Below are 11966 nucleotides of genomic sequence, written 5' to 3'. Positions count from 1 at the left end.
CATCTTTATTGAGATATTGCGACGTTCCAATTACACATCCAATCATGGATCACCCCATCTTATCTGTTGTTCATGTTCTTTGCGTAGAAGATTCACATCGTTTTTCTCAAACCCGAAATTCCACAATGTTTCAGGGATCGTGCGGAGGCCCTTCTGCGGGATAGGGTTGTTGGTTTTGGAGCTCTTGCTCCCGACGTGCTGCAATACACTGGGTGTTAATGCCCAGCGTATCTCCCCGTTCTGATTCGCATAATCTTCCGTAAGCATGTCGACATAGCCGATTCCTTTGGACTCGTACCACGATACTAGATCCATGATACGACCTTGAGGAAAAACGAGCCCCTGGGAACAGCAACCGAATTTTGGCATCTCATGCACGCCTTCGGGGATCGGTAGCATTGTGACTCGCCCGGTCGCAAAGAAGAGGATGATCAGGAGAGGTGTACAAATGAAGCAGAGAACAAAGACTGTTTCTTTCGGTAAAAATGGCTTCGAAGACGGTCGATAACGGCGGACGATCAAGGTCGTGAGTAAGATGGTGGACGCTGAGAGAAGAGAGTAGAATAGATAGGTAGGCCAATCCTCTGAGTTCCAGCCTAGGAAGTTCTCGGTGTAAAAAAGGCGAAGATAAAGCCCTTCAGAAGTGCAACTTATATCAGTCTCCACACCCAGGAATTGTGTAAGCGGCAGAGTGATCTTGATTCAGCACTTACATTTCGATGCTTTCTTCTCCGCTGTTTGTCGCTCCACAGCACGCAAGGCCTGTTTTGTTCGGTGATACCAACCATCCAGAGCAATGATATCATCCTCAAGCATAACTGTGTACGGGGTGCCAATGGCTGCACATGCTTTCAAAAGATAAGTGTAGTCCAGTAAGCCTTTCTCGAGAGCTAAAGTTTTGGCCTCAGTTGTTTCAAGACCTCGGATGTGCTCAATGTCGACGTCTTTCTCATCATAGAGCAGAACTTTGTCAGCCAGCTCATGCAGCCATGGCTCTGAGTAGGCTGGGTGCTGCGTGGGATCTGTATGAGCAATGAATAGGATGAGAAACAAATCGGCTCTCTCTACCGGAGAAAGGCCTGCCAACACCGATCCAACTGCACTCTGAAAATAGCTTACACCCTCCCGCGCAATAGAGGCAAATCCTACACACATGGTAGGGTTCGCAGATGCCTTGGGGCGGGGAGTTTCCGTCACATTGTTAGCTTCGTTGATCAACGCCATGCCCTCCACCGCACGTGGACTAGAATACGAAGCTCGTAGGCTTCATTTTCTCGGAAGAACAGTGACGTCGGGTCACGCCAACTAGCTATACGCGCCAAGTATACTAGAAGTGCATAAGGAATTAAAAAGAATAGGAACACGCGGCATGTGTAAGACTCGAGGACGGAGGACAGCCTCAGAAGCCTTAGCGATAAGTGCATCTTGTCTGTGAAAACATCGAAAAGATGAAAGAAAAATATAAAATATTATGCAGGGTATTATTTATTAAATCATACCCAGCCTTGCTTACCCAGCCATACCCGAAACTACTAGTATTTTGCTGGAGAGTGCGTCGACCAGGCATTTTTCTTCTTCCAGTTAGCTTTCATTTGGACTTTTCCCTTTGTTTGTTTCCTCTTCAGGGACTAAAAGACCGGCGTCTTATAACATCCACTAATAGCCATCAATATATGTCATGAAAGTTGGACCCCTTTCCGTGGTGCGATGGGGTATTTGATTCGGTCATTAAGGCCTATCATAAAGCGCAGAGTAACAAGGGGTCAAGTAAAATCTTACCCTGCAGCGTAACTGAACTCCGACATGGGTGGGCTGTGCTCCTCGAACTTGGAAGTGGAGCAAGCACAACTTGTCATCCTTGATCCCTATTCCCCACAATACCCACGTCCCCTCTACGCCGTAACAGTGATGAGGCTGTAAGGTAGGTGAGACTCGGCTACAGCATTTCCGGCGTACCTTACAGGCTTACACAGTACCTCGGATACAACACAACTCCACATGGCAGACGCATGGGCCTCGCCATGGGGCCAGGTTTGTTTCTCCGGCCCACAAGTTCGTGGGCCTAGGGTACAATTTAGCCTGAGGCCAGACCCCAGAAGCCTGGCATATTAAATTGTAAATTGGATATACCTAGGCATAAAAACCGACTAAAGTGTTGTTGTGACATGCTTTGATTTATTCATGCGTTATGCACACTGGACTAGGATGGCACTAGTTCACAGCAAATATATAGTGACGCTAATGACAACGATAGCAGTTCTACAAAGAGATATATTTCCCTACAGATTCTAGGTCTAATTGGCTTTCGCACAAAATTATATACGTTCGTTCCGATCATTCAAATAAACGATTAATATATAATTGGTATTTTAAGTCGCATCATGTTTGAAATGTTTATTGAAGGACTCAATCTTATGTCAACGTTTGAAGATGGCGGTTATCTTATCGCTTATCGCGTGATGTGATGGATCAGCCCCAGCCTCTCGGATAAACAAACCGGGGACTCCATCTCCTCCAAACTGACTGACTCACGTCAACAGCTCCCCATTGATTCCAGTATCTCCATCTCGACCTCCACACTGTATCATCATGCGACTACAGCTTCCAGAGGTAGCAATTGCTACCCTCCTTCTCGGTGAAGTAGGCGCAGTCCAACTTCCCCTGTTGCAATCTCAGGTTCCCATCACCTCCGACAAGGAGCTGGTCAGCTCCTCTGCGTTCCAAAGTCACGTCAAAGCCGAGAACCTGTTGAAGAGAGCCAAAGAACTATCCAAGATCGCGGACTTAGGAGAGGAAGAATACAACCACCCGACTCGAGTCATTGGAAGCAAAGGTAGGTAGTTGAACTATGCAATCCGCCCCTAGTTGCTGACCCATAGACACCCTTAGGGCACCTCGGAACCATTGACTATATCTACTCAACGCTTGATAAGCTGGGCGATTACTACACCATCACCAATCAGTCCTTCGCTGCCGTCACAGGCAATGTTTTCGAATCCCGCCTAGTCCTCGGCAACGATGTACCGAAATCGGCGGCACCCATGGGATTGACCCCCCCTACCAAGCACAAACAGCCCGTACATGCACCCCTGGTAGCGGTTTCCAACTTCGGATGTGACGCGTCAGACTTTCCTTCTGATGTGTCTGGCGCCATTGCGCTCATTAGCCGTGGCACCTGTCCGTTCGGTACGAAGTCGGATTTGGCTGGAAAAGCCGGCGCTGTTGCGGCCGTGGTATACAACAATGAACCAGGTAGCCTGAGTGGAACGCTGGGTAACCCCACACCGGACCATGTTGCTACCTGGGGTCTTTCTGATGAAGATGCTGCGCCCATCTTGGAGAAACTAAAGAAGGGCGAGGAGGTCGATGGTATCGCCTACATGGATGCCATTGTCGAGACCATTCATACGACCAACATCATCGCTCAGACGACCGAGGGCGATCCCGAGAACTGTGTGATGCTCGGTGGCCACAGTGACAGCGTTGCCGAAGGACCAGGCATCAACGACGATGGCTCTGGTAGCTTGACACTCCTGGAGCTCGCGACCCTGCTGACTCAATACCGGGTGAACAACTGTGTGCGATTCGCATGGTGGGCAGGTGAAGAGGAAGGCCTCCTTGGATCGGACTACTATGTTTCCGTTCTCACTCCCGAGGAGAACCTGAAGATCCGTTTGTTCATGGACTACGATATGCTTGGTTCCCCGAACTTTGCGTACCAGGTTTACAACGCCACCAATGCGGTGAACCCGGTCGGATCTGAGGAGCTGCGCGACTTGTACGTCGATTTTTATGATGCCCACGACCTCAATCACACCTTCATTCCATTTGATGGCCGCAGCGACTACGACGCGTTTATCCGTCACGGCATTCCAGGAGGCGGTATCGCCACTGGAGCCGAGGGTATCAAGACACCGGAGGAGCAGGAGATGTTCGGCGGCGTTGCCGGCGCCTGGTATGACCCATGCTATCACCAGATTTGTGATGTTGTCGGCAATGTGAATTTAACAGCATGGGAGTGGAACACCAAGGTAAGAGCGCTCAATCCAGGTAAAGGCTTTACTGTTATTTGACATTCTACTAACCTGGACTTTTGTTTCAGCTTGTCGCCCACTCAGTTGCCACCTATGCTAGATCTTTTGAAGGTTTCCCTAAGCGGACGAAGGATTCCATCACTGCTTTTGCTACGGAGCAGAAGAAGTACCACGGGCCCCGGCTCGTACTTTAATTTTTAGATATCCTCTGGCGTTGAATAGGATATGGTGCAATAGACAGAGTATTGGCGTTGTTGATGATACTTTGTTAGAACATTACGCAGATCTGTTTGGTTTTCGGGATAAGCAATATCGCAGAGTTAATAAATGAATATCTGTTGCGGGATTATCAATTGGATATTTACTTATATGGCTGTTTCTTTTTGATCATAGGTTACTGTTGCTGAGCATAAGCCTCTTGGTACCATTGCGAGCATTAGTTTGACACCATCAGCAATGGGGCTAATACTGTAAATTGAACTTAGATAGTACGACTGAGCCCTGGAATAGGATACACATATGAGATGCAAGTAAGGCATAGCAACAACGCGACCTACCTAGTTACTGCTCCCAGCCCACTTTCTTGCCTAGCAACATGTCGGCCGTTCTTTGGGTCAAAAGTGGCTACGATGCAACCAAAATCTGAGCCTTCCGTACAAGCAGATGTTTAGATTTAGCTACGCTAATGCGCTCTTAATAGCGAGAGGGTAATCTCCAAAACCCATCTCCGGTGCAATCAATAGATCGGATAGACAAATACACAGGCATCAAATATGTCCCATCACGAGATTCGTGGTATATATACACACAAGAAAAGATACATATTCAACAGGAGACTTGATTCCCTAGCGATAGCTCTTCAGAACGCTCTGTTCTCGCTCGTGCTGCCTGGCCCTCCATCCATGCAGAACACTGTCCGAGAACATTACCTCCGAGTGGGCGATGTCCATAAGATTTGAGTTGGTGAGCGTAATGTCCTGCAATTTCGGAAAGTGTGCTTCCAGCTGCACGACGTACTTTTCGGGACTTTTGGAGACAGAGAGTCAGCGGAATTGCGTAGAAATAGTATAATATACCAGTACTTACCCAATTCCTCTCCCCACGGGTAGTATTGCACCGGTACGATCAATAGTCTGCCTGTTGAAACACTTGATACGGAGCGAAAGAAGTTTGGGGAAAAGCGGTGCCTGGTACTCCTTCAGCTGTGCTATGTTAAAGCTTCCCATGAGATCACAACATTCCAGTAACGGGCAAGATTGGCTGAGAGCTGCTAGGCTGTGTATATTCACGGGCAACTGGTATAGGTGTAACGTGAGTACTCGCAGATTGGGCAGGTCTGCAACCAGGTCCTCGAAATCGACGTCGTTGAATCCGGCTGCCATGAGGGCCGTTGGGATCGTGCCCGTAAGTTGTAGTTTGGTTAGGTGCTTCAGGTTCTTGAGGAATAGAAGGTCTTCTTTATGAACCTCCATCTTGCCATCTAAAGATATTTGGAGTGAGCGGAGTTGGGTGAGTTTTGAAAGGTGTTTGAAGTCGATGGAAGTAAGTCGTGATTTTGGCTCCCCCTCCACGCTCAAATTGAGTTCATGTAAAGACGTGAAGCTGGAGATAAAGCTGGGAAATAAATCGTGTGTAATTTTAGCGGAGAGCTTTCGAAGCGATTGGACGGCTTCTAAGCTTTTGATATTGCTCGGTAATTTGTCGATAGTATAACCAAGAGATAGCTCTTCCAAGTTGTCGTGATTGGAGAGATGATTGAGAATGACGTTAGCAAATAATGGTTTAACGTTGTTTCCGTCCAGGGAGACTTTAGTGACAGGACTGTTTTGGAGGAAGCGGTGAAATATCTCTCCCGTAAGTCGATCGCCCGGCGTACTGATTGATATTTCCTTCAGTTGGCGACAGTTCCTCTGAAGGTGCAGCAGTAGCTCTGGATCGAAGTCTCCTGTGAATTCAATCGATTGCAGTCCTGCATGCATATACCGTTTGAGCCAAGCGATGTCCACCTTGGCGGACGGATTTGAGCCGATACTTAGATGCTTCAACCTAGGGTAGGCAAAATGACTGAACTCCTCTATCTCCTCTGTGGCACCCTCCCAGAGAAAGAGCTTTCCAATTGCAGCAGTATACAGTATCCGTCGATCTTTTGGGATCCGAGACAGATGGAACCAGAATGCTTCCCGCCATATGAGCGAAATACCACAGTTGAACCACTGGCTGTTCACTCGGAGGACTGAACCAAGCTTCGGTTGTAGATAGCTGAAGATTCTCAGCAAGATCTCAATCGGAAGCCTGTCCATGGTGAGAGTATTTGGAGAATGAATGAATTTTGAAAGTATGTGGTGTGTTTTAAAACTTTATAGAAAAATGTACCAGCCGCCAATCAGGCAACGGCCTGGTATAGCGCCTGAGGCGGGTCAAATGGCAGCCTAGGGCCCGGTCACGTGCTACTCTATATCTGTGCTTGAACAGTCAATCTGTTCCGCGGCCACTTTTCACTCAATATGGAAGAAAGAAGTACAGGATTTATGGATCGAACAGGTTTGACCATAGGCCATGATTGGTGGACTGGTGTGGAGGTGAATTCCGTGAGGAGTGACTGACTATGAGTAGTGCATAGAATGTCCCCGTCATGTTCTGCCCTGATTTTGATTTTATTGGATTCTTGGTGAATAAATATCAGGGCAAGTACGGAGGACAGAGCCACGTTGATCCAAATTGTAGGCAAGTTGCTGCATCTTAGACTGCATAAAGGCCAGCCTTGCCGTAGCCAAAGCAACCGAGTCACCAATAGTGTGCGGCTTTGGATAAAGAGACATGATTACCCCTCCTCTATTTAGGATATGTCATATTCGATGATTGAACTACCATCTGGAGGACTTGTGCTCAACGTTTCTCGAACCTTACTCTTATCTACTGCTTTTGTGTGCACCACCCTATTCAGGGACCTTAATTTGCTTTTTATTAAAGAAAGCTTTTGAAAGTTGATCGAGGTTAGATAGTTTTTGTCTATTGGTGGCAAGATGCAACCCTTCCTGTGTGCAAACTGGAGACAAGATCATAGTGCTACTAGGTGTCTCGGAGCCGGCACTAAGGGTTGTACCGGTTGCCACCTAGTGATGGTAAGTAGCCCACGTCAAACGGTCTGTTCCATGGAAAGAGTTAACCAGGGCAAAAGTACTGCGGCAAGGATTGTCAGACTGCTCATTGGCCAGTCCACAAGCTCGACTGTAAGAATCCCATGCGAAAAGCCGCCTGGCGCCCAGCATGGGAAGTCGAAAACCGTGTGCCACACTTCATAGATAACTCAGATGAAGAGCACACCCCGGTTGCGATGCATGGAGGAAGCAAATATCTATGGGGTAATGTCCCGGCCTTCGACCTACTGCAATTGAAGGATAATGAGGGCGAGGACTATTCTCGGGATCTCTCCCTTCTTCTCGCAGGTATGAGAATCAAGAGGCCCTGTGGACCCTCGCGTCTCTAATATCTTATAGCTTCTGGAGACTTGAGGAATCTAGTCAAAACAATTGTTTCTCTCCCGGGTAGTTACCGCGGACGCATCCATATTGATATCAACGACCGGGACGAGACGGTCGTAGCGCGAAACCTGGTATTCCTCCTGGTGGCGTTCCACCTACCCCCTGATGTTGCCAGCGTAGCAATCTTACACTTATGGTACTCAGCCTTTCTGCCAGAGTCCCTTCTGCAATCAGTCCGAGGGGCGGTCTTTCCGGCTATAAGTGAGTTCTTGGCAGCAGATCCAGTGCAGGCTGCGAGTGTCCTACAGAAAATGTGGTCATGTAGGAGTAGTACACTCTCCGCAGCCCTTAGCAGAACTGAGTGGGATAGAGTTCTCTCTTACCTCCCAGAAGCACCAGATATCTCCTATGAGAAAGCTGCTGCTCTCCATGAGTCGATCACCCTTGCCCATAGTCGACGAGATTATCGGGACAGAGCTCTGTTTCCGCTGCATCCTTCATGGCGTCTTTCTTTGTGGAAATTCCGGAGCGATGGGATATTACTTCCATTTGGGGCATCCCGTGAAGACTTTAGGGTTCCTAACCCGTAAGTACTGACGCACCCATCCATCCTTGAGCAAGAGAAATGGAGCCGCTAATGAAAGGAAGCACGTTGTTCCATAACGAACATCCATGGCCAATGCCCGATTCGGCAGATCCTCTTCAAGGGTGGACACTCACCGAAATCCTGCGACCTTCTTACGGTGCTAAACACGACTTATATGGCCAGCTTTATGTGAGCCTTAAGCGGAATCTACATAGCTTTTGTGAACGACTACACACCCTAAAGCTGAGCATCTGCCTCTTCAAGCAAGACGCCATGGATTTGCCGGACAAATTGGCCACGCTCCGAGGAAGAGAAACATTCTATGATAGAATCGAGGTTAGATACATCTTATCATTCCGTTGACCGATCATCGAGTCGAGACTTACACTTCGCAGCTTGCTAATATCGCCGACCTTGGATACCTGGGACCAGCAAAAACGCTCGCCTTATTCGGGCCCCTTCTCAAAGCCAGGAATGAAAACCCCAAGGCTACACTAATCATGCTCTTCCTCAATGCCACCAGAGAGATGTCCACCCCCGCTGATCAACTCGCTTCTATGCCTCGCGCGATGGAAACACTACAGCGCTTTCTGCCAATGAGACCCAGGCATGGAGACCCTAAGAATAAATACAATGCCGAGTTTCTCAACCAGATGAGTGCCGCAGACTTATTTACGGATAATGACACGCTCTTTAATAGGCTTGTTGAGCGTGCTCGGTTCAGAGATATGGGTCGTCTTCTTGGTCTGGGGATGAAGATTCATAACAGCATTGTTGCAAAATGGCCCCTGCGCTTGGGAGATAATCCCACACAGCATGAGTTTGAAATGGCGTTTTGGTCTGGCCATACTGGTTGCGAAAGATATGTTGAGTGGCATCGGGTTGGTTGAGGTTTTGGGCTTGGGATGTGATGAGATGATTGTCATAATCGTGAAATACCCAGCTGTGGTTAACACGAAAGCAACATTTTTGTCAGTCTGAAATGTAAACTGGGTCTTAATTACATATCGTTTGCAAGGGAGTTTAATGCTCCTTCTTTTCTGTCGGTTGAACTAGATTTGGAGGACAGAGCAATAATGTGGAATGATCGCTAGAGCACAACATAAGAAAATAATGTGTCTGTTTTATTATTTGTTCACTGGCATATATCTAACGCGATGGCTCTAGACAGGCGTGGAGGTACTGGAAAGAGAGCTGGCCTGAGACGAGGAAAAGATACATGCAGCTATGCACTCTACTCCACTCCGCAGGGTAGCAGGTCTAAGATGTTCCACCGATCTGCGTGATGCCGTCGAAGATAGATACATATCGACTGGCATTCAATTCTAGCCCAAAGTCGGAGCCACCATACCACATGTCCAGCTTTCACATACAACAGAAACAAAAGCAGCAATAGGTTCGATTGTCCACACGGCAGAGGAGGGCTGAGTATCAGAGATTAAGCGATTCCATATACTTATGGAATAATATCAAATACTTTGATCTTGTAGGCTTGCAGCTTCCCTACTTGAGAATGAATTGCTACACAAGCTCTGGTTTGGCTCATCGGAATCGGCCGTTCAACTGCCGAGCGCGAACGACCGAACAGCCGAACGTCCGATATATCCTACCTGTCATCCAACCACCCTGTATTACTTGCGTATATTTGCTGTCTAGAATAACAACAGCCCCGTGTATATCTGAAATATGGAGAGTGAAAATACTTCAGATCATACCTACGAGGAACCAAGGGTCCTCCGTCGCTACAACGTCTCGCGATCCTGCATCCGCTGCCATCAGCGCAAGGTGCGCTGCGATAAGTCGCACCCATGTACTACATGCGCGCGGTCCAATGTGACCTGTCGCTACCCGGGATCAGAGAAGACCAAGCGCCGAGCTCCGAATGTAGGTCTGAATGAGGTGGCGGCCCGGTTGGCGCGTTTGGAACGGGCTGTCTCGGCGATCGTGGGTGCGGATGAGGGTATTACAGTTCCAAGTTCATCAGGCTCAGGACCGGCTTCTACGGATCGGACTGCTGTTGACCAACAGGTCAGGGATCCTTATGCAGCGAGAGAAGGTTTCTTGGTGACTTCGGGTCCTTCGGCGAGGTATATTAATGAGAGCTTTCTGTCGCATGTTTTGGAAAAGGTTGGTCCATGCTTTCTGTTCATATGTTCGTGTTGATAACTGTGTACTAGGAAAAAGAGCTTCAGACAGTTATAGAGTCTCCACTGAGCGCCAGTGGTGGTTCTACTGTATTCTCTCCTCTGCGTGCAGAGGGGCTATTGCTAAACCCGCAGCACGCGATATCTGACGTGGCGGAGTTATACCCGTCTCGATGGGAGGCAACGCAGCTATGGCAGGTCTATTTGAATAACGTGAATCCGCTCATGAGGGTTGTGCATATTCCCACGCTACTACCAAAGGTATACAATGCCATTAATGCTCCAAGCGATGTACCAGCAGATCTTAGCGCGCTTCTATTCGCAATCTACTTCGCTGCAACCACGAGCTTGCTATCTATCAACGAAGGCGATTTTCTGGGCGGCCAGAAACATGCGGCGCTGCAGAAATATCAACGGGGATTGGAAGTCTCGCTGTACAATTCTTCGTTTCTGGACTCGCCGACCATGACCTCGCTACAGGCTATGGCTATCTATGTCGTAAGGTCTTTTTCCATCCTAAGAGACCGGAAGTGCGGGCTAACTGTTCTAGCGGTGCCGCCGGTTCCATAGCAGTGGTCGCTCCAACTGGGTTTTGAACGGGCTGACGATATACGCGGCTCAGTCAATTGGGCTCCATCGCGACGGAAGCAATTTCCGTCTCCCGATTCTGGAATGTGAGCTGCGGCGTCGCCTGTGGTGGCATATTATAACCGCCGATAGGCGAGTGGCTGAAGACCACGGGCTCGTCGGGGGGTCTGAGACTATCTCTAATACGAACCTGCCATTAAACGTCGACGACAGCGATCTTAGTCCGCAGATGAAGACTCCGCCGTCTCCAAAAGAAACGTGGACGGAGATGACTATGTTCTTGATCACCGCAGAGGCGAGTAAGGTATTTGCGCGCATCCACCGGGTTTCGTTACAATCACAACGTGGTAGAGATGTGCATAATGAGTCCCGGAAGCTCGTAGCCGATTTGGACGCTCGTTTGAGTAAAACGTATCTGAAATATTGCGATCAGAACGTTCCAGTCCAGAAAGCTACGTTTCTATTGGGCCGGTTACTCCTATCGAAGGCCAGGGTTCTGGTGCACATCCAGTCGCTCAATGATCTGAGTGCGGAGCAATCTGCAAAGCACATTAACGAGGAGACTCTATCATATGCATGCGAGGGCCTCGAATGTGGATCGGAGATGCTCACGGACGAAGTTCTGAAAAGCTACAGTTGGCTGTCTTCAACCTACACTCCGTACCATTTGCTCACGTATGCCCTGTGGCATCTGTGCCTCTGTCCCGAGACCCCCGGGGTTGAGCGAGCCTGGAGTGCCGTTAATACGTGCTTCGAATTAACAGAGCGCGATGCAGGCTGGCGGGAGTCTAATCCTCATTGGGCCGTTCTATGTCGGCTTCGACAGAAGGCATTGTCGATCCGACGATCATGTTTAGGCGCGAAGCCAGGAGAGGGACTATCTGACCTTGGTTTAATGGACCTGCCGGATACAGGCCCACAGATCGATTTTGGAGATTCCCCAATGCCCTGGGATCTTGATCCTCTTGCATTCTTTGACTGGACGTCCTTTGCCCCGACATTTTGATGTCGCATACTATGAGCAGGATCTCATTATTCGCATTGCACTGGATGTAATGCTGGGTGATGACCATTCTTGAGCGCTGAACGTTGCCTCTCCTTGCCAAAAACAGCTTGAAGAGAAGCCGGGGCC

At 48.7% G+C, this 11966-nt stretch overlaps 4 protein-coding genes across 4 annotated transcripts; 3 read left to right on the top strand and 1 right to left on the bottom strand.

Moving 5' to 3' along the window:
• Positions 1-42: 42 nt before the first annotated feature.
• ANOM_002988 (uncharacterized protein) lies at positions 43-1224 on the bottom strand (the record flags this gene model as incomplete). Its single annotated transcript, XM_015548245.1, has 2 exons — positions 43-635; positions 714-1224. The coding sequence occupies 2 exons, from the start codon at positions 1222-1224 to the stop codon at positions 43-45; spliced, it is 1104 nt and encodes a 367-aa protein (XP_015410082.1).
• Positions 1225-2589: 1365 nt separating this feature from the next.
• On the top strand, positions 2590-4228 carry ANOM_002987 (aminopeptidase Y; the record flags this gene model as incomplete). The annotated part of the gene is made up of 3 exons (XM_015548244.1): positions 2590-2833; positions 2890-4031; positions 4103-4228. 3 exons carry the CDS (start codon positions 2590-2592, stop codon positions 4226-4228), a joined length of 1512 nt encoding a protein of 503 aa, XP_015410077.1.
• Positions 4229-7057: 2829 nt separating this feature from the next.
• Positions 7058-8992, top strand: ANOM_002986 (uncharacterized protein; the record flags this gene model as incomplete). Its single annotated transcript, XM_015548243.1, has 5 exons — positions 7058-7156; positions 7213-7480; positions 7532-8102; positions 8165-8438; positions 8498-8992. 5 exons carry the CDS (start codon positions 7058-7060, stop codon positions 8990-8992), a joined length of 1707 nt encoding a protein of 568 aa, XP_015410076.1.
• Positions 8993-9788: 796 nt separating this feature from the next.
• On the top strand, positions 9789-11840 carry ANOM_002985 (C6 transcription factor; the record flags this gene model as incomplete). Its single annotated transcript, XM_015548242.1, has 3 exons — positions 9789-10229; positions 10280-10744; positions 10797-11840. 3 exons carry the CDS (start codon positions 9789-9791, stop codon positions 11838-11840), a joined length of 1950 nt encoding a protein of 649 aa, XP_015410075.1.
• Positions 11841-11966: the final 126 nt, after the last annotated feature.

The sequence above is a fragment of the Aspergillus nomiae genome (genome assembly GCF_001204775.2).
Source record: "Aspergillus nomiae NRRL 13137 chromosome Unknown contig00037, whole genome shotgun sequence".
NCBI lineage: Eukaryota > Fungi > Ascomycota > Eurotiomycetes > Eurotiales > Aspergillaceae > Aspergillus > Aspergillus nomiae.
Note: the sequence above shows the minus strand (reverse complement) of the source record. Positions and strands in the feature narration are given on the sequence as shown.